Here is a 24,519-nt window from a genome sequence, read left to right as displayed (position 1 = left end):
TCTAAAATAGACCACATAGTTGGTCACAAAGCAAGCCTCAACAGATACAAGAAAATTGAAATAATCCCTTGTATCAGAAAATTTGAACATAGGGAACTTCCCAGAGACTCATACTCCAACCAAGTACTATTCATGGAGATAACCTAGAACCCCTGCACAGATGTAGCCCAGGGCAGTTCAGAGTCCAATTGGGTTACATAGTAATGTGAAGAGGGACTGACATAATCTGATTGGCCTGCTCTTTGATCACCTCCCTCTGGGGGGGGGGGAGCAGCCTTACCAGGCCATAGTAGAGGACAATACAGCCACTTTTGATGTGAACTGACAGACTAAGATCAGAAAGGAGAGGAGAACCTCCCCTATTAGTGGACTTGAGGAGTGGCATGCAAGCAGAGGGAGGAGGGAGGGTGGGATTGGGATGGGAGGAGGGAGGGGCTTATGGGGGGATGCAGAATGAATAAAGTGTAATTGATGAAAAATTTAAGAAAAAAGGGAAAAAAATAATTTAAGAACCTTAAATGACTTTCAAAATTGGAGGAAAACATGGAGTTAGTCAATTGGCATGGAGCACGTCTCGCCCCTGGGGGCAATGGTCTCCTGAACCTACTCAGACCTCGGACACCACCACTGCTAGTTCTAGAACTGACGCAGGATGTTCCAACGGGGGGTTAAGGCTTCTCATAATATTTCCTATAAGCCCACACCTGTTTGTCTACATCCCCCATTTTTATTCATTATTAGCCAGATAGAGCCAAGTAATTGTGGTAATGATACTTGCTTTTTTTTAAGCCCCAATGCTAGTAAAGTTAGGTATGCCCTGGTTACTCGCATGCCTCACTGGGTGCCTATGCCCATTGATGCCCCTCACGCTATGACTCTCTTCAGACAGAAAAGGGATCTTGGAACTACAGCCACCATTGTTACTACCATCTCATTGACGGCTTTTGGAGCTACCACCAGGGCATTAGCCATGAGTCATACTGGGCAGACTGCTCAGACCCTGAATAATCATTTAGCCAATGTAGCTCATGCCTTAGTTGTACATAAAGGAATTAATGCTCAACTAAAAGGAAGCTTGATGGTGTTCAATCAGAGGATTGACCTCTTACAGGAGCAAATTGATACCCTATGGCAAATCGCTCAACCTGGCTGTCAATGAAAGTATGCTGGACTTTGTGTCACTAGCATACAACATGAGAATTTTTCCTGTGCTGCAAATCTGTCTAAACAATTGTCGAGCTATATTTTAGGTAATTGGACTGGAGAATTCGATACTACGATGGAGCAGCTGAGAGTGGCCATTGTCACAGTAAATTCTACCGGAGTGGACGCAGGACTAGCCACAGGATTATCAACATGGATTGCTGCAGCCATGAATCATCTGAAGGAATGGGCGGGCATGGGAGTGTTAGCAGGCCTTCTGGTGTTGGTCTCCTTGGTTTGCCTGTGGTATATATGCAAGATTAGAGTCTCACAACAGTGTGATACAGCCATGATCATTCAGGCCTTTACAGCCATTGAAGCAGGACATTCTCCCCAAGCATGGTTGGATACCATAAAAAGCTAAAATGATACGCTCAGGATGCGAGGCTAAGCACTGCACTCAGGGTCAGCCACTTTGGACCCAGAGAAGAGCATGTCTGATTGCATGCGGGTTGATGCCCCAGGTCCCGCCTCTGAGAAAAAGGTATCGGACGGGTCCGATGCTCTTTGGGTGGATGACACCTAAATGAACATCTGTACAAAGTCCCAATTTATTTCTAATATCAGAGATCAGACCTCTACTCTTGCCTGATGCGTCTAAAACAAAAAGGGGGAACTGTAGAGAGCTGCGGAATGCTATGCCTTAAAGATGGAGCTGGTTTCCGCCTTCCACCTTCCCGATGGTGAGTGCTCTCTGTCACGAACAACTCCACATTTGGCTAAGGCCGAGGATCTGGCTTGCTTCCATGTATGTGGACCTATCTGCATTGCCCCCGTGGCACGCCTGGGTTGGCTACCCAGAGGCTATTTAAGCTGTGGGCTGGCTTTCCCCGGGGTCCGAGGATTGTTCAATGTTCCTGAATAAACTGCATTGAAAAAAAAAAAAAAGAATCAAAAAAAAAAAAAATAATCCCTTGTATCCTGTCTGATCACCATGGAATAAAGCTGGACCTCAGTAACAACAGAAATAGCAAAAAGCCTACACATACATGGAAACTGAACAACTTGCTACTAAAAGACAGCTGGGTTAGAGAAGAAATAAAGAAATTAAAATCTTCCTAGAACTCAATGAAAATGAAGACACAACATACCCAAACTTGTGGGACACAATGAAAGCAGTGCTAAGAGGAAAGATCATAGCACTAAGTGCCTTCAAGAAGAAATTTGAGACAGCGCATTCAAGCAACTTAATGGCTCACTCAAAAACCCTAGAAAAAGAAGAAGCAGACACACCAAGAAGGTGCAGACGGCTGGAAATAATCAAACTCAGGGCTGAAATCAATCAATTAGAAACAAATAAAACAATTCAAAGAATCAATGAAACCAAGAGCTGGTTCTTTGAGAAAATCAACAAGATAGACAAACCCTTAGCCAAGCTAACTAAAAGGCAGCGAGACACCATCCAAATCAACAAAATCAGAAATGAAAAGGGGGACATAACTACAGACACTGAGGAAATCCAAGCAATCATTAGGACTTACTTCAAAAGTCTATACGGAACAAAATTTGAAAATTTAAATGAAATGGACAATTTTCTTGACCGATTCCACTTATCAAAGCTAAATCAGGACCAGGTAAATCAATTAAATAGTCCTACATCCACCAAAGAAATAGAAGCAGTCATTGAAAGACTCCCATCCAAAAAAAGCCCAGGACCTGATGGTTTCAGTGCAGAATTCTACCAAACATTCAAAAAAGAGCTAACTCCAGTTCTCTTCAAACTATTCCACAAAATAGAAACAGAAGCAACATTACCAAACTCATTCTATGAAGCCACAGTCACCTTGGTACTTAAACCTCACAAAGACCCAACAAAAAAAGAGAACTTCAGGCCAATCTCCCTTATGAACATTGATGCAAAAATACTCAACAAAATACTCGCAAACCGAATACAAGAACACATCAAAGATATCATCCACCATGACCAAGTAGGCTTCATCCCAGGTATGCAGGGGTGGTTCAATATATGGAAATCCATCAATGTGATCCACCATATTAACAAACTGAAAGAAAAAAACCACATGATACTCTCCCTAGATGCTGAAAAAACATTTGACAAAATCCAACATCCATTCATGTTTAAAGTATTGGAGAGATCAGGGATACAAGGCACATATCTAAACATAGTAAAGGCAATATACAGCAAACCTATAGCCAACATCAAACTGAACGGAAAGAAACTTAAAGCAATCCCACTGAAATCAGGGACAAGACAAGGCTGCCCACTCTCTCCATATCTCTTCAACATAGTTCTGGAAGTCCTTGCTAGAGCAATAAGACAGTTGAAGGAGATCAAGGGGATACAAATTGGAAAGGAAGAAGTCAAATTATCACTATTTGCAGATAATATGATAGTATACGTGTGTGACCCCAAAAACTCTACCAGGGAACTCCTACAGCTGATAAACACCTTCAGCAAAGTGGCCGGATACAAAATTAACTCAAAAACATCAGTAGCCCTCCTGTATACAAAAGACAAAAGGGCTGAGAAAGAAATTAGGGAAACAACACCCTTCACAATAGCCACAAATGACATAAGGTACCTTGGAGTAACCCTAACCAAGGAAGTCAAAGACTTGTATGAAAAAAATTTCAAGTCTCTGAAGAAAGAATTAGAAGAAGATATGAGAAGATAGAAAGATCTCCCATGTTCATGGCTTGGCAGGATTAACATAGTGAAAATGGCCATCTTACCAAAAGTAATCTACAGATTCAATGCAATTCCCATCAAAATACCAACACAATTGTTTACAGACCTGGAAAGAAAAATTCTCTACTTCATATGGAATAACAAGAAACCCAGAATTGCTAAAATAATCCTCTACAATATCTCCATCCCTGATCTTAAGTTGTACTATAGAGCAACAGTTTTAAAAACTGCATGGTACTGGCATAGAAACAGAATAGTGGATCAATGGAACCGAACAGAGGACCGAGAAATAAACCCACACACTTATGGACACCTGATCTTTGACAAAGACGCCAAAACCATACAATGGAAAAAAGATAGCACCTTCAACAAATGGTGCTGGTCCAACTGGATGTCTACATGTAGGAAAATGAAAATAGATCCATACTATGTTTAAAGTATTGGAGAGATCAGGGATACAAGGCACATATCTAAACATAGTAAAGGCAATATACAGCAAACCTATAGCCAACATCAAACTGAACGAAAAGAAACTTAAAGCAATCCCACTGAAATCAGGGACAAGACAAGGCTGCCCACTCTCTCCATATCTCTTCAACATAGTTCTGGAAGTCCTTATCACCCTGCACAAAACTGAAGACCAAGTGGATCAAAGACCTCAACATAAAACCTGACACATTAAATCGGCTAGAAAAAAAAGTGGGGAATAACCTAGAACTCATTGGTACAGGAGAAAACTTCCTGAACAGAACACCAACAGCACAGGCTCTAAGAGCAACAATCAATAAATGGGACCTCATAAAACTGAAAAGCTTATGCAAAGCAAAGGAGACCATCATCAAAACAAAGAGACTGCCTACAGACTGGGAAAGAATCTTCACCAACCCTTTATCTGACAGAGGACTCATATCCAGTATATAAAGAACTAAAAAAGCTGAAAATCAGCAAACCAAGTAATCCACTTAAAAAATGGGGAACAGAGCTAAACAGAGGAATCTCGAATGGCAGAGAAGCACTTAAAGAAATGCTCAACCTCATTAGCCATTAGGGAAATGCAAATCAAAACAACCCTGAGATTTCACCTTACACCCATGAGAATGGCCAAGATAAAAAACTCAAGTGACAACACATGCTGGAGAGGTTGTGGAGAAAGGGGAACCCTTCTCCACTGCTGGTGGGAATGTAAACTTGTACAACCACTCTGGAAATCAATCTGGCGCTTTCTCAGACAACTAGGAATAGTGCTTCCCCAAGATCCAGCCATACCACTCCTAGGCATATATCCAAAAGAGGCTCAAGTACACAAAAAGGACATTTGCTCTACCATGTTTGTAGCAGCTTTATTTGTAATAGCCAGAAGCTGGAAACAACCCAGATGCCCCTCAACTGAAGAATGGATGCAGAAATTGTGGTACATCTACATAATGGAATATTACTCAGCAATGAAAAATAAGGAAATCATGAAATTTGCAGGTAAATGGTGGGATCTTGAAAGGATCATCCTGAGTGAGTTGTCCCAGAAGCAAAAAGACACACATGGTATATACTCACTCATATAGACATACATCATAGGACAAACCCACTAAAACCTGTGCATCTAAAGAAACTAAGCAAGAGAGAGGACCCTAACTAAAATGTCCAATCCCCATCCGGAAAGGCAAAGAGGATGGACATCAGAAGAAGAAAACAGGAAACAACCTAGGAACCTACCACAGAGGGCCTCTGAAACCCTCTGCCCTACAGACTATGAAAGCAGATGCTGAGCCTGATGGGCAACTCTTGGGCAGAGTGAATGAAATTTTATGTAAGAACTGGGAAATAGTAAGAGCTGGAGAGGACAGGGTCTCCACAAGGGGAGCAACAGAACAAGTAAATTTGAACACAGGGAACTTCCCAGAGACTCATACTCCAACCAAGGACTATTCATGGAGATAACCCAGAACCCCTGCACAGATGTAGCCCAGGGCAGTTCAGAGTCTAATTGGGTTACATAGTAATGTGAAGAGGGACTGCCTCTGACATAATCTGACTGGCCTGCTCTTTGATCACCTCCTCCTGAGGGGGAGCAGCCTTACCAGGCCATAGTAGAGGACAATGCAGCCACTTTTGATGTGAACTGATGGACTAAGATCAGAAAGGAGAGGAGAACCTCCCCTATCAGTGGACTTGGGGAGTGGCATGCACGCAGAGGGAGGAGGGAGAGTGGGATTGGGAGGGGAGGAGGGAGGGGCTTACGGGGGGATGCAGAATGAATAAAGTGTAATTGATGAAAAATTTTAAAAAAGGGAAAAAATAATTTAAGAACCTTAAATGACTTTCAAAAGTGGAGGAAAACATGGAGTTAGTCAATTGGCATGGAGCACGTCTCACCCCTGGGGACAATGGTCTCCTGAACCTACTCAGACCTCGGACACCACCACTGTTAGTTCTAGAACTGATACAAGATGTTCCAATGAGGGGGTTAAGGCTTCTCATAATATTTCCTATAAGCCCACACCTGTTTGTTTATATCCCCCATTTTTATTCATTATTAGCCAGATAGAGACAAGTAATTGTGGTGATGATACTTGCTTTTTTGCCCAATGCTGGAATGCTAGTGAATTTAGGTATGCCCTGGTTACTCGCATGCCTCGCTGGGTGCCTGTGCCCATTGATGCCCCTCACGCTATGACTCTCTTCAGACAGAAAAGGGATCTTGGAACTACAGCCGCCACTGTTACTGCCATCTCATTGGCGGCTGTTGGAGCTACCACTGTGGCATTAGCCATGAGTCATACTGTGCAGACTGTTCAGACCCCGAATAATCTTTTAGCCAATGTAGCTCATGCCTTAGATGTACAAAAAGGAATTAATGCTCAACTAAAAGGAGGCTTGATGGTGTTCAATCAGAGGATTGACCTCCTGCAGGAGCAAATTGATACCCTATGGCAAATTGCTCAACTTGGCTGTCAATGAAAATATGCTGGACTTTGAGTCAGCTGAGAGTGGCCATTATCACGGTAAATTCTACCAGAGTGGACACAGGACTAGCCACAGGATTATCATCATGGATTGCTGCAGCCATGAATCATCTGAAGGAATGGGCGGGCATGGGAGTGTTAGCAGGCCTTCTGGTGTTGGTCTCCTTGGTTTGTCTGTGGTGTATATGCAAGATTAGAGTCTCACAACAGCGTAATGCAGCCATGATCATTCAGGCCTTTACAGCCATTGAAGCAGGACAGTCTCCCCAAGCATGGTTGGCTACCATAAAAAGCTAAAATGTTACGCTCAGGATGTGAGGCTAAGCACTGCACTCAGGGTCAGCCGCTTCCGACCCAGAGAAGAGCATGTCTGATTGCATGTGGGTTGATGCCCCAGGTCCCGCCTCTGAGAAAAAGGTATCGGACGGGTCTGATGCTCTTTGGGTGGATGACACCTAAATGAACATTGGTACAAAGTCCCAATTTATTTCTAATATCAGAGATCAGACCTCTACTCTTGCCTGATGCGTCTAAAACAAAAAGGGGGAACTATAGAGAACTACGTAATGCCATGCTTTAAAGATGGAGCTGGTTTCCGCCTTCCACCTTCCCGATGGTGAGTGTTCTCTGTCACAAACAACTCCATATTTGGCTAAGGCTGAGGATCTGGCTTGCTTCCATGTATGTGGACCTATCTGCATTGCCCACGTAGCACGCTGGGGTTGGCTACCCAGAGGATATTTAAGCTGTGGGCTGGCTTTCCCCAGGGTCAGAAGATTGTTCAAGGTTCCTGAATAAACTGCATCGAGAAAAAAAAAAAAAAAAAAACAAGAACAATCAAAATATATATATATATATAATATTAGCACATTTAAATGCATGTGTACATGCATATGTATTATATATACATACATACAGACTTTTTAATGAAATTACAGGAAATGGAGGGCTGATGGGGCCACAGGCTTCTCATGCCTTGATCTTAGTTGTTGCTTTGAATAAAACAAGTCTCCCCAAGCAATATGGGCTACTGCTATTTCCCTTGGTTGCTTTCCAGAGTCTGAAAGTAAGACCAAACTGCAGATGACAACACACTGTGGACACAGGACTTGGAAAAGATGAGCTTGAACTGACTTGGGAGCCTCTCTGAGGACTAGCTTTCATGCAAATTGCCAATGGAGAGGAGCAAATAATAGTCTTCCACAACCATAAAGCCTATGAACCACATCAAGTGGACCAGAAGATATCCATAATGGTATAATAGCGGCACTTTTATGTTGGAGGTAGCCAATAACCTTCTAATTGGACTTACGAGCCACTACATAGGAGAGAACTTATGGCTAGTACAGTAAATAATCCAACTACCCTGGATTGGTGAAATCACAGACCTCAGAGGAAAAATAATCCAAGAGACCATGGATTTGGGAGGGGATGGCAGGGGGGAGACTAGAGGAAAAGATGGGTGGGAATCATATAAAAATTATCTTAAAAACCAGAAAAATAAATTAAAAATTACTTTTATTTGTGATTCACCTCCTCCAGAGATCACTTTCCAGAGATGTGTTCATACCTAGAACATGCCTCTGAGTCTGTTCTTAAGTACTAGGTCATGACACAGGCCTTTTTTTCCTGTTCTCTCAGACACATACAACTGATGCTTTCAAGACCTTATTTTCCTCTTTCCTGCACAAATTAGATCTTCTAGGACACCATAATCTCAGCAGGTCCTTCTGAACTTCTGCCTAATTTCATTGTTCAGCCAAGTCCATGTCTGCTTTTGCTCTGCCTAGCTCCTGCACTGCTAAGCTGCAGATCCTGGCAGCTCTCTGTACTAGGCTGCTTTAGTTCCCCAAGTTTTAGGTCATCCAGCAAGGTTAGAGGGATGATGGTGGACTTTGTTATCTTTGGTGAAATCCTTCAGAAGCATGGTCATAACATGCTTAGTTACTACAACAACTAAGGGTTTTATTCACTTCCCTATAGCTCCCCTTTAACATGTCCCATTTGCCCCTCAGTGTAACAAGGCCCAAGCGTAGAGCCAGCCACCTCTATGCTATGGCCTGTCAGTACTTAGTTATGTAGGTTGCCACAGACTTCTGCTAGCAGCACCAAATTTACTTTCACTTGTTACTCTGAGTTACTGTTCTGTTGCTACGAAAAACACCATGACCAAGGCAACTTCGATAAAAGAAAACATTTAATTGGGGACTTGCTTACAGTTTCAGAGGGTTAGTCTATGATCATCATGGCAGAAAATAGATGAGCATGATTAGCAGGCAGCAGGCAGAGAGACCCTGGAACTGGCATGGGCTTTGAAACCTCAAAACCCACCACCAATGACACACTTCCTCCAACAAGGCCACACCTAGTAATCCTTCCCAAATAATTCTAATACCTGGTGATGAAGCATTTAAATATATGAGCCTATGGGGGAGGGCATTCTCATTAAAACCACCACAGTTCTGTTCTAAAGCTCAATCACATCTTTGCGTTTTCCTTTCTTCTTCAGCTCATGATAAGACAGGCGGGGCAGATGACATGTCCTTGGGTACTAGGCAAATGTGACAGCATTGCTAAACACTGCCAAAATCTGCTATGGCCAGTCTAAGAGAATGGCTCAGAGGATAAAATGCTTGCCATACAAGTTAAGAACCAGTGTTCAGATCCTTACCCCAGAAACCATGTAAAGCCATGGAAGCTGCTGCGTACATGCAAATCCAGGGGGACTCTGAGTTGGCAGGCAGAGATAGAGGAAAGCTTAGAAGCTTCTGGGCCTGTTAGTGTGGCATATACAAAAATCAAGACACTCCGCCTAAACAAGAAGGGTGGAGGTATAGTCTAATCTCTAGATGCATACAACATAACACACACACACACACAAACTAGTTCATGACATACTAGCTTATGGCACACTAGCCCGCAACATACTAGCCTGTACTGCACAACAGCCCCCAACACACTAGTCCTCAGCACACTGTCCCTGCACAGAACCCACTGCATAGGCGCCTATGGCACACTGGCTCATTGCACAGTAGCCCATGGCAATCTGTCCTCAGCTTTCCTGGTAAGCTGAGCCTGGGTTGGCAATGGGCTCACACACCTGCACTGCCAGCTCCTGGGGTGGATGAAGTTTAATCAAAGGCCAGGAATACAATGAGCCTAGGCAGTACAGTATGATCCTATCTCAGAAGCAAGTCTAACCCTCTACACTGACATTAACTTTTCTATCCTTTCTGGCCTTATTATGAGGCCAATTTAATTGAAATTAAAAATCTTAGTTCAAGTCCATGCTCATCAATATTTTCTCAAAGACTGAGCCAACCGCTTGCGCCCTGCTCATTGCTGGTATCTCTTACCCCAACCCACTCCATCCTTGACCCAGCCACCTCCAAGTCCACTTGAGCTGCTGCTTAGCAGCCTGTCCATAAGCTTGTATTCACTGAACACAATTTTTTTTGTATGTGTTTCCAAACTAATCAATGATTTTAAGAATTAAAACTAGAGCACTTAGGATAGAGGAAAGTATCAGAATATATTATATGAAAAAATTCAATTAAAAAGAATTATAACTAAACAGTGATTGAAAATCGAAGAAAAAATAACAGATTACAACACTTGTTTATAATTGAACTTAAGGCTTCACACAAAATAGGAATTTGTCAATCACTGAGCTACATTCTTCGTCCATTAATTCTTATTTTAGGATGTTTAACAGTTATATACTCTGAAGGCTTATATAATCATAATAAGTAAAGTAGTAATTTAAAGTCAGAATGGTCAGGAAATAAACACAAGTTTTAAAAACAATGCTTATTATTTTAAAACTTCTTTTAAATAATTATTTATTTTTTGTTATTTTTAGTCAAGTGAAGGGATAATATATCTTTGCTGCTGCTATATATTTGGCAGCTATTAATTTGAGTGTGTTTTTAAAATAATATCGACATCTACATAAACTTTAGTCTTAAAAAACCTACCACTCTACACACTCAGACTTCAAATATAAAATATTTATTCTTGTGATAGTTAAGGACTATAAGGAATATTTGAGGTTGGCTATGCATTTTGCATTATGAGGTAAAAATGAGATGTTTGGGTAAATGGTAGAATGTCATGACTTAAAGTGCTATGTTTAGGTATCACACTGACAAATGCTGGTGTGATATTTAATCTTGATTGTCTATATTTAGAACCCCAAGGGAGCACATCTCTCACGGTGTCCAGGAATGTTTCCAAAAATGTTTGACTGAATTGGGAAGAGCCACCCTGATATGGATGCAACATTCCAATGGCTAAACTACCAGACTGATTAAGAAGGGACAAAGCAATAGGATGACAGCATTTATCCAGTTCCTAGTTGTGGTGCACTGTGGCCTGTTTCCATGCTTCCTGACTAGACTACAACTTCACTGTGTAACCAGAACAAACTTGCTTTCCTTAGATTGTTTTTCTAAGATATTTTGTCACAGTGATGAGAAAAGTAAATAACTTGGTCCCTTCCAGAAGGTGAGCAGCTATCTCCTGGGCCTTACACCTTTAAATAACTGGGATCATGACTACAGCAGTAGAAGACTGGAGTCTGCTGGAGGGCTGCTGTGGTAATAAGGAAAATGCTGTGACTCTCAGTCATGGGAAGGAGAAGGCATATATGTCAAAGATTGTCACAAGGTGACCGTATTCCAATTCCTGTTTGGAAGGAATGCTTAAATGCTTAAACTAAATTAAGCATACTATGCAACAAGATGAAAAGCTATGTCTTTATTATGTTTTAGAATGAATTTAATTAGTTGAATTTAATTTAGTTGCCATTTCTTAAGTATACATACTTTAATGGTTAACTGCCTGCCATTTACAAAGTCATGTAAATGAAAATTGCTCAATAGTTCCATGAGCACAGGATAAACTTTACAGGATTATATTAGTAGATTTCCCCTCAAATATATTGTGTTTGTCTTTTCTCAAAGTTACTCAGAATGTTTCTTTCTTCAAAATATGGCCTACTGACTAAGGCATAGCAAAATTCTTATGATTTAAACTTATTTCACGTTTTTAGTTTTGAGGTATTCCTTCCCCCATCACTGCCCCTTGGGTGTCTTTCAGAAACTTTTTGCTTAGATCATAAGGATTATCTTTCTAGACATGGAGGGCTGTTCCTTCATCAAGGGTATATAGGTAGCTGTGCTACCCATGAGAACTTCCAAAAAAACTTCTCAAGAAAATGTTAAATATTTGTTTAAATGAGACTTATTTCAAACTCTTTATCCACTTATATAGAGAATAATTATTTTTCAATTTTGTACATGATGAATTTCAAAATATTCCACTGTATCTTAAAAGTCTATCACATTAGAAAGCTTAAGAAGCAGTGGTTGATCTGAAGGTTATCAAGGGAATTATCACATGTCAATACAAAGAATTAGTATATTATCACAGAAAGTTACTCCATGACCATGCACAGTTTATTTTTTTAAAGATTTATTTATTTATATACATGAGCATACACCTGCATGACGAAAAGGGTATGAGATCACATTATAGATGGTTGCAAGCCACCATGTGGTTGCTGGGAATTGAACTCAGGACCTCTGAAAGAGCAGACTGTTCTTAAACACTGAGCCATCTCTCCAGGAACCCATGCACAGTTAATATCCCTTAACTACACACAGGAGTTTCATTGCCTTGGCCAATCACAAGCCAGAAGCACTATCAGTTTCTGGTCCCAACTGCTTAGTCCACAAAATTCTATTAAAGTTATTAAAAATAACTTCTTTTTTTATTCCAAACTGTGGTAAAATACAGGTAACAAAAACACACCATCCCTATACCACTAGCTTATTGAATTCTGAGATAAGGAACTACAATATGGCAAGCTGCAGAAAGGGTAACACACATATTAATAGTGAGTGTTGTTCAGATCAATAGCTTGTGCATCCATTGATTATCAGGGAAAGGCCCTGTATTGCTCTATGCTTCATTAGCTTAATAATAAAAGTTTATTTTGCCCTATTTGCTATATTTGTTTTTATTTTATATCACTATTTTAGCTGTCTGTTTGTATTCTAATGAGGAGAAAGAAAGGGTGTGAATTTGGCTGGGTGGGAGGAAATAGGGATGATCTGGGTGAAACAGGGGAGAGGAAAGAATAATCAAAATATATTACATGATAAAGGTCTATTTACAACAAAGAAAATCAAAGAAAGAAAAAGAAAATTGTGTTACATCTCTTTCAAGTTAAGTAAAATTCATCTAAGAATACATAGATAACAACAACACAAAGTGGGAAGAGGACCAGCCACACAGGAATCGCCATCAAACTTCCTTTAATAAGAACCGCACTTGCAGCATCACAGATGATCCCTGAGGGCCCCATCTCCACTGTGAAATAGCCTTGCTTCTAACTGAGGCTTACTCTCACCACAGTTCAGTTAAGAAAACCCTCAGCTTTAGCCCACTGATGAGGCACAAGAAGCTCCCCTTGGCAGGGCTGTGTTTCTTTGCTGGTTCACACAATGTTGTGAAGCACAGGTTACTTTCTCTCAGCCATTTGCTGAATGTTGATTGCACTTCAGTTAAAGTTCTAAATACAAACACCAGTCAGTCATGTTAGCATTTTAGAATCAGCCCTTTACTTATGACTGTCTGCCATGCTAGGGAACAGGACCATAAGTAGATTTAAGATTTGGATTTTCCATTTGCTACTCTTCCTACAATTGTCAAAGTTTTAATTTTATTTAGTATAATCAATGAGAAAGACCAAGCAATAGAAATTTCTATGTTTTCAGAGATATACATAGCATGTTAAAGACTAGGGAAATTCAGAATGATACTTACATGACACCTTTGCCACAAGAAATCCAGATTATGGCATGAAAACCATGCTAATTAAAATCCCAAAATAAGACACTTGATGTAAACAAGACCAAAGCAACCTGTTGTTAGAGTCACATACAAAAATACCTGTGAGTTAACCTAAGAGTCAGAAATAGTCGCAAGATTTCCTGGTTCTGTTTCATCAATAATATTTTATTTTGTAATTTTTAAAGGATTTTCTAAAAAGCATAATAAAACAAATCTAGCAAAGTTTCCTGTATTATGTGAACTCAGCTCTGCTGTGCCTCCACGAGAAGTGAGCTACTTTCTGCACAGTGCTATGAAACCTGAAAGAGCAACACATGAGGCAGTGTTCTTCCTGCCTGTGAGGAAACAAGTCTTGGCTTCACCTCTATCTCATGGTGCTGGTGCTGGTACCATGAGATAGAGGTCACCTCTGTCTACTGTAATACCCCTGGTTGTGGAAGTTGTGATTTGTTGCCCCAGGGAAGCAATACTGGTCTATAGAACCAATATCTAGAGCCACAAAGAACATCTGCCACTCAAATGAATACAACATGGTTGCTATAGTCTTAACACAATCATGCTTTTAGAAATCACAACAGAACAATCAAAAGAAGCTACACAAGAAGAAAAAGGGAAACATCCTTGAGAAAGGGTAACACCCAGTAGCTCCCAGAGCTTACAAATGGTTTATATGCTGGTGTGGGTAATCCAAGTCATTCATTTCACAGGTGCTATGAAACAATAGTAATTCACTAGATTGTGCTTTCCCTGTGGTAAGACAGATTATGCTTTACCTTCATTTCATGGTGCTGGTCCATCATGTCCAGTTCTAAGGTGCTCCCTCTGTTTTCCCTCTCTTGTAGCTCAGTTTCCATTCCTAGCTCTCCTCCTTTTGGGGGAGGCCCTAAATCAGCAGCTGGAGTCCTGCTGTTGCTGTCAGAAGCATTTTCATCATGGCTATTGGTCATGGATGACACAGAATCTGTGGTGATTTCATTTCTTTCTCCATTTACCCAGTGTGTGTCAAGAGAGGCTGCAGCAGTTTGAATGGAAGTCTCTGGGCTAAGAGCATTCTCTTTCTCATCTTTACATTCCATCTGGCTTTGTGCTGCCACCACACCATTGGCCAAACAACTATGTTGGTCCTGAGTCTGATCTGTATCATTTTCCTGCTTCTGTGGAGAATGTTGGCACAGGAATTTTCGTGTAGGTATGGAATTCAATCCATGATGTCCTGGAGTTTGAGGAGTATTTAGGTTCACAGTAGAATCTTTTTGTAAATCAATGTAACTTGACAAAACACTATAAGATAAAATACAAACAGAAAAATCGCCATGAAAGTTTTAGAATGAAGACACTTGGTCAATGCCAGGTGAAAAAAGACATCTTTATTCATGATGGTTTTAGACACATAGAATCATGGAACAGAAGACACATTTAAACAAGTAGTTACATAGAAAGGCAAAGACTGGAGAGCTGGCTTAGCTGTCAAAAGCTAGGCTCATAATCAAAAGAAGGCTGGATGAAACTGAGTATTTTCTGGTTGGAGTATTTCCATGAGCTGTTTAGTAATATAATATTCAGTAAAGATAGAGATTAAAGAATTATTTGTGTTTAATGAGATTGTCTTTCCCAAGATCTTTAGTTCTTAATTTTTAAAATAAGAATAGGAGAGTGGGGCGATGGTGGTGCATGCCTTTAATCCCAGCACTTGGGAGGCAGAGGTAGGCAGATTTCTGTGAATTGGAGGCCAGCCTGGTCTACAGAGCGAGATCCAGGATAGCCATAACTACAAAGAGAAACCCTGTCTTTAAAAAAAAAAATAGGAGTTCCTAGTTTATAAACTGGCTATAAAACTATGTTAGTTTTATTTGGAAAGTAGAGACATTTTAACAAGCTTTATTATGCATGCTGCAGTAACTTCCAACTGATTCCCAATGGCTTTCTTTAATTTCTCTCTTGATCTCTCCAGTCTTGTTCTTACATATCAGGTCCTTATACCTGCAAGAGTTCACTAATGTCTCCATGATATCAGCAAGACTCTGCGTTCACTTCCCACACCTCCCATCTCCTGGGACCATCTTTCCCCTTACTGTGGTCCTGCCATATTCCTAGAGTTCTGCATTTGTGTGTATGTTAGGGTCAGTAGCCCTGTTCTTCTCTACCTGGCACAATCTTCCCCAGGACACTGGTAGAGTGCATTCCTCCCTCTGTCACTCAGGCCTTCTGACAGTCTTTGCTTGGTTGGTCGATATAAGCAACAGACTCCACCACGTTCTCTAATCTCTTATTTGTCTTTAAAGCCCTTATTACTGCTGATATTATATATAATATTGATAGTACTAAATATAGAACAGACCTTCACTCCCAATACATAATTACATGCCCATGGAAATATTTGTACAGCATTTAACCAATAATTCAAAGTTGAGGGAGGGAACATAAAACTCCAAGCTATATTTCTATGATTTAAATAAGAAGAAATGAAAACAGATTAGAATTCCATGAGCTTGCAGATAGTGCTGTCCTGCTCTCAGCTTTATTCTTACAGCTTAGCTTGATGTGTGCAAAGAGTTAAACAGATGTATAGTGGACTATGGATTGATGATCCTATGACAATTACATAGCAGATAGCATTTATGAAGTAGCCACTAAGTGCCTAAAGGTATGCTAAGGTTTTTAATACTGGTTATTATGTTTTATACTTACAACACTTCTTAAAGCAGGGGCCCATAATCAGAGGAATCTATACATGCAAAATTTCTGACATATAGCCAATGTCACCTGGCTAGCAAGTGGCAAACCCAGAATTCAACCATAAAGTCCAGCTCTAAACCTCATTACCATCTTTGCCCAATTTTGGATAAAATGAAGAGCAGGTAAATAAGCTGCCAATGAAAAAGAAGATACAAAATCCAAGACTGATTACTTTCTTCAGTATGGGTAGAATGCTGGGTGTTGGGGTGAAGTGGGCTAAAGCAATGCACTTTAGAAAGTATAAAGATGTATTGTCACCTTCTTCCTTCATCCTAACCCAACCCTGTCAGTGCTGTTGTGAACTTTACTTTGTTACTTAGTAACAAAGGAAAAAAAGAAACAAAAACAAAAACAAAAACAACAACAACAAAAATCACCATGGTTTAATGGCTGGCTCTTTGACCATCTTCCCCTGAGGGGGGAGCAGCCTTGTCAGGCCAAAGGTAGGACAGTGCAGCCAGTCCTGATGAGACCTCATAAGCTAGGGTCAGATGGAACGGGAAGAGCTCCTCTCCTATCAGTGGACTTGGACAGGGGCATGGGAGGAGAAGAGGGAGGGAGGGTGGGATTGGGAGGGAATGAAGGAGGGGCCTACAGCTGGGATACAAAGTGAATAAACTGTAAATAATATAAAAAATAAAAATTTAATTAAAAAAACATGGTTTAAGTCCAATACCAGAACCACAGTAATAAGAGAAGAGAAAAAAAATTTCAGAAGAAAAAACGTTTCTAAGTTGGAAGTGGACAATATAAATAAATGTGGCACATTCTACCATTATACATAGTAAATCTTGAGCCCGGATAATCTGTCAAAAAAAATTCTCGAAGATGAGCCAAGCTGCCCACTTTCTGTACTCTTCTAAAAGAATGAGCAATTTACTCTGACATCAAAGGTACATTTGCATCAGAAGAAATAAGCTGGAGAGGGAGGGAACACAATCACTAAACTACTTCTCAGGAGACTCTTGCTGCCTGTGAATGCCAAACTCTGTGTGTATGTGTGTATGTGTGTATGTGTGTATGTGTGCTGGCCTGCAATGTGCTTGGGAAAGCCGAGAGCTCTTGTCTGTGGAAAACTGTTATTTTTAAAATCATGAAGTTTTTCTAAGCTAAAAGAGAGAGAGAGAGAGAGAGAGAGAGAGAGAGAGATGTGAGAAAAAAGCCACAGTAAAAAAAATAAAATAATATTACTACTTCTATTATTATTATATCTACTGGCTTCAAACTTGTTCCACTTCACCAGACAGTGATGGTGCATGCCATTAATCCCAGCACTCAGGAGGCAAAAGATGGGTGAATCTTTGTGATGTTAAGGCCAGCCTGGTCTACAGGGCTACACAGAGAAACCCAGTCTCAAAAAAACAAAACAAAACAAACAAAAAAACATTCTACTTCATATTACTTCCACCCAAGTAAAACTATGATACTCAGATGGTTCTTTGGGAGTCTATTTTCTCCTTCCACCCTGAGCTTCAGGAACTGAACTTGGATGTTTCTGCTTTCGAGATTAAGTACCTTTCTTGCTGAAATATGTTACTGATCTTCTGAGGTCCCTAATAACAGTGATATGTGGCTCTCCAAACAGGTCTTCCTGGCCTGTTTCTGCAGTTGGAGAACCCAGTGGCCTCCTTTTGTTCTACAAAGTGTTAGGCTATGACAACAGTGATCAAAACTGACAGGCTTGTGGACATTATGCTCTCTCTGTAGACCCTTTTGGGGCTAACTGTCCTGGTGTAGGGACCTGACAGCCAACCTTAACCTGATGGCTCTGTGTTTTTTGTTTGCTCAGAAATTAACTCTATCTCAGTCATTAGGGTGCTCAGAACTGAGTAATAATTTACACAGGTCCCCATCATGACGAAAGAGACTTGATATGAAGCCAGGCGATCATAAGGACCATTGACCTTATCCTTTGTTCTGGAATGCCTGGGAGATCCTAGTGGCCTACATGTAATATGAGAATAGGATAATGGGCTGTGAGGTATTAATAGCGGCCTGCGCCTCTGTAAAGCCTGCTTATTGCTATGAGAAAGGGATGAAATGATCTTTTTATTACCACTTAGTAGGAAAGAAACAACTGAGAGAAGTAAAACAATTTTTCTGCCCATCTGTGGATTCCATGGATAGTTGTAATGCACACCTTTCTGATGTCAGTTTTAAAACCCCACCTTATCCGCACACAACTCCTTCCACACAGCATGATATTTGGCTTTAAGGATGTTGCCATCCTTCTGCAAGCAGTAAGAATAAATTCATTTAATCTAAATTTTAAATGAGTCCTTGGTCTTTCCCAGTTGATTTGAACACTACAACACTGACACTGTCTAGATGACAGACCAATATTGTTGCTACTTGCAATGGATTCCACAAGCAGAATCCCTTCAAACCATTGCCAAATATGAACATTATATCTTACGTATGTTTAGAACCATAAATTATAGCACATTCTTCCTTCCAAAAATTGTACACATTTCACCTGGAGAGATAAATTTAAACAATGCAAAGAAGGGGTCACAAAACTGCTCAGAGTTGGAGATCTCAGCCTTGAAATTCTGAGTCCTTTGAGGCCTCCTCAGCACTGGTGTGAAAGTACTTGTGCCAGGCTCAAGCTCCAGCCTTCCTTATATTCTGTAGTCACTGCAGTGGCTGCAGAATCTATAAACTGGAAGGATTCTTTTCTGTTTTTGAATCAATGAACTCTGAGAAGAAAAAACCTGAATGAAATTTAATCACTGCTTTAAATATTGCTGCAATTTCAGCTATCAAAAGCATTACAAATTCCCTTCAGAGGAATTTAAGGATTTACAGAAGTGCTCAGCAATGAAATATGAAGACAGGCTTTTAGACACTTTTCTCCAGAACTTGTAACTGTATTACAAGTAACTGGATGTGTGATATTTTGTAAGTACATTACATTTTAGTTTCTTGTTTTTGAGTCTTACAATGGTGCCCAGGCTATCTAAACTCTCTATCTCCCTGCTTCAGGCCCCTGAGTGTTATGATTATATGTCTGTGCCCCCTAGCTGCTTTATACTTATATTTTGAATTTTGAATGAGGGACATTATTGTTTCATGCTTCCCAGAACATTCCAAAATATTCCTGAGCTATAGTGTCATTACATTCATGTAATGGCATACATAAAAATAATCCATAGATATAAAATAGTAAAATAAATAATTCTTAAAGAAGATTCATGTAATGGGAAATTATCTCTCAACAGCATACCTGAATGAATGAAAATATTTGATGAAAAAATAACAAATTTTGTCCACACGTTAGAACTAAAGAATATAAATTTTTTCTGAGAATGAAATGGGTATTTTATGAATTTTGTTTTTAGTATTAATATCTCTTTGTAACCTACCATGGGGTAGTAACAGGAAGAGGGAAACAGATTGAATTGATATAGAGGCCTCTCATTACATGAACTAGATCAAAAAGACTAGAGAGACACAAGGAGGCAAGAATCCATAGGACTCAGGTCCTCAGAGAGTGAGGAGAATGGAGACCAAGATAACATGAGGCCTTCCTATCAGATGTGCCTGGGACAGCAGCATTGCTACAAGCAATAGCCCAGAGTGACACATACAGACACAGGAAATGAGACACAAAATATGAATACACAGTATGTTAATGCCTAGTAGGGCAAGATCAAGTAATTATTTTTAAAATATACTTGTAAGATACCATGACTTTCAAAGACCATCTCCTCCACCTCTCTCTCTCTCTTACCTGCCTCCTTCAAAGTGACTGATGAGATCCGATACCTTGCTAGGTTTTCCTTTTGAGGCACAAGAAGTAGGGGCCAGATTAGACTCCTCCATCCTTGGTTTTGCGCTGGGTAAAGCTTTAAGCCTGGGGACTTGGAGTGTATGGGATAAAGGTGAATTCTGTAGATGTAATGGCTTTGGAGGCACTGTATAAAAAGAAGAGAATTCAATACAAAGTTAAACAACAGAAAAAAAAACAGCAAAACAGTGACAATGTAACCTAATAACAGTTTCCGTTCTTAAACTTTTTATTTCTACATGTTCTTTTACTTATTTGTTGTTTTCCGTGTAGCATCTTATATAACATCCCCCCCACACACACACACTTTTCCTCATTTGCTCTTAAATAAGTTTTACACATTAAACTCTAGAGTGGAGGCCAGTACCATTTTTACCTCTTCCATCTACGGAAGCAGAAGGGCTAGGTGACTGGCCCAAGGTGATACAGGTTATCTGACCTTACAAAACTGGCACCCAGATTTTAGGCCCTTCATCATTATCCTTCCCCACAATAAACTCAGCAAATGAATTAGCACACTGGGGAATCTATCTAACGCCGCTGTCAGCTGCGTTGTTTGGAACTGACATATTAACAATCATTTACTTCACTTAACTCCAAGAATAGAAATAGATCCTTTCATGAAATACTGACATTTATAGAGTTCCTTAGAAAGTTATATATATAAAAAGAGGTAATTTGCCAAGATTTCATTATTTCTGTTCCACTAATTAATTTCTTATAGGAACAAAAATGTGTCACAATGAGCTTTGTAAAGCAGAACAATTAATCTGCCTAATTCTCTTTGAACATAAGGAGACCTGAGTAAAAATATTAGCACGATTTCTTTAAGGACAATGTTTTCAAAGATATGGCCCAGGGGAATGGTGTAATATCCACTAGGAAGGAAACAAGTTATAAAAGTATAAAATCTGGAGTAGAGAGATGGAATTAATATAACAGAAACATTAACACAGCAGGACTATTAACACAACACCCAAATTTTTAGTAGATTCTGAAAGCTAAAAGGACTAGGATGAATGTTCTAAAAAAAGATGAAATAGAAATAGCTCAGAAACATTTGTTCAATATCCTTGGCTACTGGGGAAATGGAAATTAAAACTACTCTTAGATTTCATGTTATCCCAGTGAAAATGGCTGAAATCAATAAAACAAATGATGGTGAGGATACAGGCACAGGAGAGCTGCAGGAAGTGCAAACTACTCAGGCCACTATGGAAATCTGTGTGGAGGTTCTTCAAAAATCTGAAACTCTTATCTACCCTAACATCCAGATACACAACTCTTGGACATATACCCAAAGGAGTCTACATCCTGCTGTAGAGCTATTTGTTCCTCCATGTTTATGGATGCTCTTTTCCTAACAGCCAGAAACTAGGAACAGGCTAAATGTTCATCAACTGATTACTGGATAATGAAAGTGTGGTACATTTACAGAATTAAATACTATTCAGCTCTTTAAAAAAAATAAAATAAAATTCGGACTAGAGAGATGGCTCAGCTTCTAAGAACACTGCTCTTCCAGAGGCCCTGAGTTCAATTCCCAGCAACCACATGGTGGCTCACAGCCATCTACGCTGGAATCTGATGCCCTCTTCTGTACATGCATATAGAACACTCATTCATAAAATAAATAAAATCTTTTAAAAAAATGAAATTCAGAATGATAAGTGAATGGAGCCGAAAATGACCATGCTGAGTGAGGTAAACAGACATCACTGGGTATTTTCAAGGATGCTAGCTGTTGGTCATTCTTCATAGATGGATGTGAAGGCCTACTGCTGAAGACACAACTTACTTATGTCATCGAACATGGAGATTTGAGGTGTCGCCCAACTAGAAGCTTCTCCTCTACTGTTTAGTTTTTGTAGTGCTCAAAAGTACTTCGCATGCTACTAGAGAAGATTACCATCAGTTGCATAAGCCACGTGAACTACAACAATGACCTGTCTGTAAGACACACTCAAGCAATAGTGGCTGACACAAATGTTATGGAAGTAACCAGTCACTTTTTTTTCAAAATGAAAAAATAGTTCATATAATATATTCTGATAGTATTTTTCCTCTTTCCCCAACCACTTTTTCATTAGATTTAAGGCCTGTTTCATCAGATGGATGCCTGAAACTGCTAACATGTCTAAGAACCTGAAACTAGATAGTTCATGGACCTAGGGGAAAACCAAATACTGATCGGCTAAAGGAACATAGGAATAAAATGACTCCTAATGATATTGCTATAGACTGATAGATCAGTGCCCCGTCTCAGCCATCATTAGAGAAGTTTCTTCTTAGAGTAATTAACACAGAGACACTAGAGTAGACACTATTCAGAGAGTGAAAATCTTTGGAAAACTCAGCCTTAAATGGAACATCTTTATCAAACCCTTTCCCTTAAGGCTCAGGAATCTATGCAAAAGAGAAGAGGCAAATTTTTTGAGACAAAGATGGTAGATAACTCCAAGGAAAGAGCAGCTTCCAGACACAACAGAACTGATACACATAAGAACTCAGAGACTGTGGTGACAGCATGCAAGGATCTACATACATTCAAACCAGAAAAAAATCCCAGTAGGGAGAAGAGGAAGTGGACACAAAGTCCCTCTCTTAATTAAGAAGGTATTGGCAATTGATACCTCCTGGGAAAGGAAAAATCAGTGTTCTCTAATGAAGTGACACTAGGTATATCAATCAAACCCCAGAACAGGACCCATATCCAGGAAAAGCTGTTCAACACAAAATGGATTTCATTTGTTGTTGCTGTTGTTTCTGTGTATATGTTCTTTTTGCTTTGTTTGATCTTAGTGGGGTCTTTTTGTCTGTGGTTTTGACTTTTGTTTATGAGAGAAAGAACATGAAATTGGAGAGGTAGGGAGATGGCAAAGATATAGGAGGAGTTGGGGGAGAAAAATGATAAAATATATTGTATATTTTTTCAATAAAAATGGAGACATTTACTATTATTATTTCAGAATTAATATAATAGCAGCGATCTCATATGACATGTCCCTGGTAGTATATGAAGTAGAATATTCTTCCAAATAAAGCCCACTTTGTTGTAAGGATTATTTTGAGCAAAGGCATTAGAGAGCTATCTTGACCTTGTCCTTTTCCCTGTGGAGGTTGCCCTCATTACAGGAGTAACATTCTTATCACAATTAACAGGAGGCTGAGGCTAAGAAAAGTCTATGTTAACACACCTTGTTAAACTAATCTTTATCTTTCTAGTTTCCCCCAATATCCTGTAAAAAGCCCTCAGGTGTTCTTACGCCTACATAATTTATTTTTCTATCTAATTTAGTATATAAAAATGCACATCAAACAGCTTTTTGAGGTCTCCTTTTCTTATGGTGGTTCTAGTATACATATTGTTGGAAGCCAGACTGATCCAAGGCTGTCTCATAGGCCTTGAAAGGACAAAAGGAACCTGGGTCTGTGTCCTTGCACAGGGCAGGCTTGGCAAGGTCTGGGCTGGGTTTAGGGCCAGGGCCTTGAAGTTAAGGTTTTGGCTCCTGGGAAACCAGCTTTCCCTCCCAAAGGCTATAGTTATCACTCCTAAGGCAGCTGTCTGAGATATCCTCTATTTTCTTGCCAATATTGTCTGAGTTAGCTTTTTGCTGACCATGGCCTTTCCCCCTTACAAGGAGTATATAAGATGTTGTACTTCTTAATAAGCTTTCTTGTAATTAAGTCATCAGCTGAAAGACCTCCTGGTCCCAGCTACTGGTCATCTGTATTTAATGATCTTGGGTCCTTCTGTTCAAAATCTCGACATTCATGTCCCTTATTCCTGTGAGTCTAGGTCACATATAAAATTAAAATTAAAATGTATGCTTTTCTCCTATATATCAGTTTAATTTGTGTCAGTATGAGTCTCAGGCCCAACACAGACTTTGAAAGCACAGAGAAGAGGCATTCCCTCCCCTAAATGTGTAGGATGAGGTAGACACTAGCATTAAGTAATCATCCTTTCTTACATGAAAACATTCTAAAGATTAAGAATGAGAAATATGCTGGTTGTGGAGCACACTTTTACTCCCAAAATGAGAGACAGAGGCAGTAGAACTTTGTAAATTTGAGTTCAGTCTTATCTACATTGTTAGTCCCTTTCTCCAAAAAACAAATGATTCTATAACACAATGAAAAAGATTTTATAAATTGTAGGCAGGAGTTCACAGTTTTTGACATACTATTAGTGTCTTAGGGTTTCTATTACTCTTATAAAATACCATGACAAAAAACTTGTGGAAGAGTGGGTTTACTTCATCTTACAGTTATAAATCTATCAATGAAGGAAGTCAAGGTAGAAAACAGCAGGAACCTGG

General features: G+C 39.8%; 1 protein-coding gene across 7 annotated transcripts in view; it reads right to left on the bottom strand.

Annotated features, from left to right (window-relative positions):
• Fgd4 (FYVE, RhoGEF and PH domain containing 4) overlaps positions 1-24,519 on the bottom strand; it is a 197,803-nt gene that overhangs the window by 84,405 nt on the left and 88,879 nt on the right. For all 7 annotated transcript variants that reach the window (XR_009594175.1, XM_060391048.1, XM_060391050.1 and 4 more), the window contains exons 3-4: positions 20,141-20,324; positions 14,445-14,952 (exon numbers count right to left, since the gene is read on the bottom strand). Coding sequence is in view for 6 of the 7 variants with exons in the window: in XM_060391050.1 (XP_060247033.1) it covers positions 14,445-14,952; positions 20,141-20,324 (692 nt within the window). In the remaining variant the exon portion in view is untranslated. The remainder of the gene's footprint in view (positions 1-14,444; positions 14,953-20,140; positions 20,325-24,519) is intronic.

The sequence above is a fragment of the Meriones unguiculatus genome, chromosome 9, assembly GCF_030254825.1.
Source record: "Meriones unguiculatus strain TT.TT164.6M chromosome 9, Bangor_MerUng_6.1, whole genome shotgun sequence".
NCBI classification, from domain to species: Eukaryota; Metazoa; Chordata; class Mammalia; order Rodentia; family Muridae; genus Meriones; species Meriones unguiculatus.
This window is presented reverse-complemented; position numbering and strand designations above follow the sequence as displayed.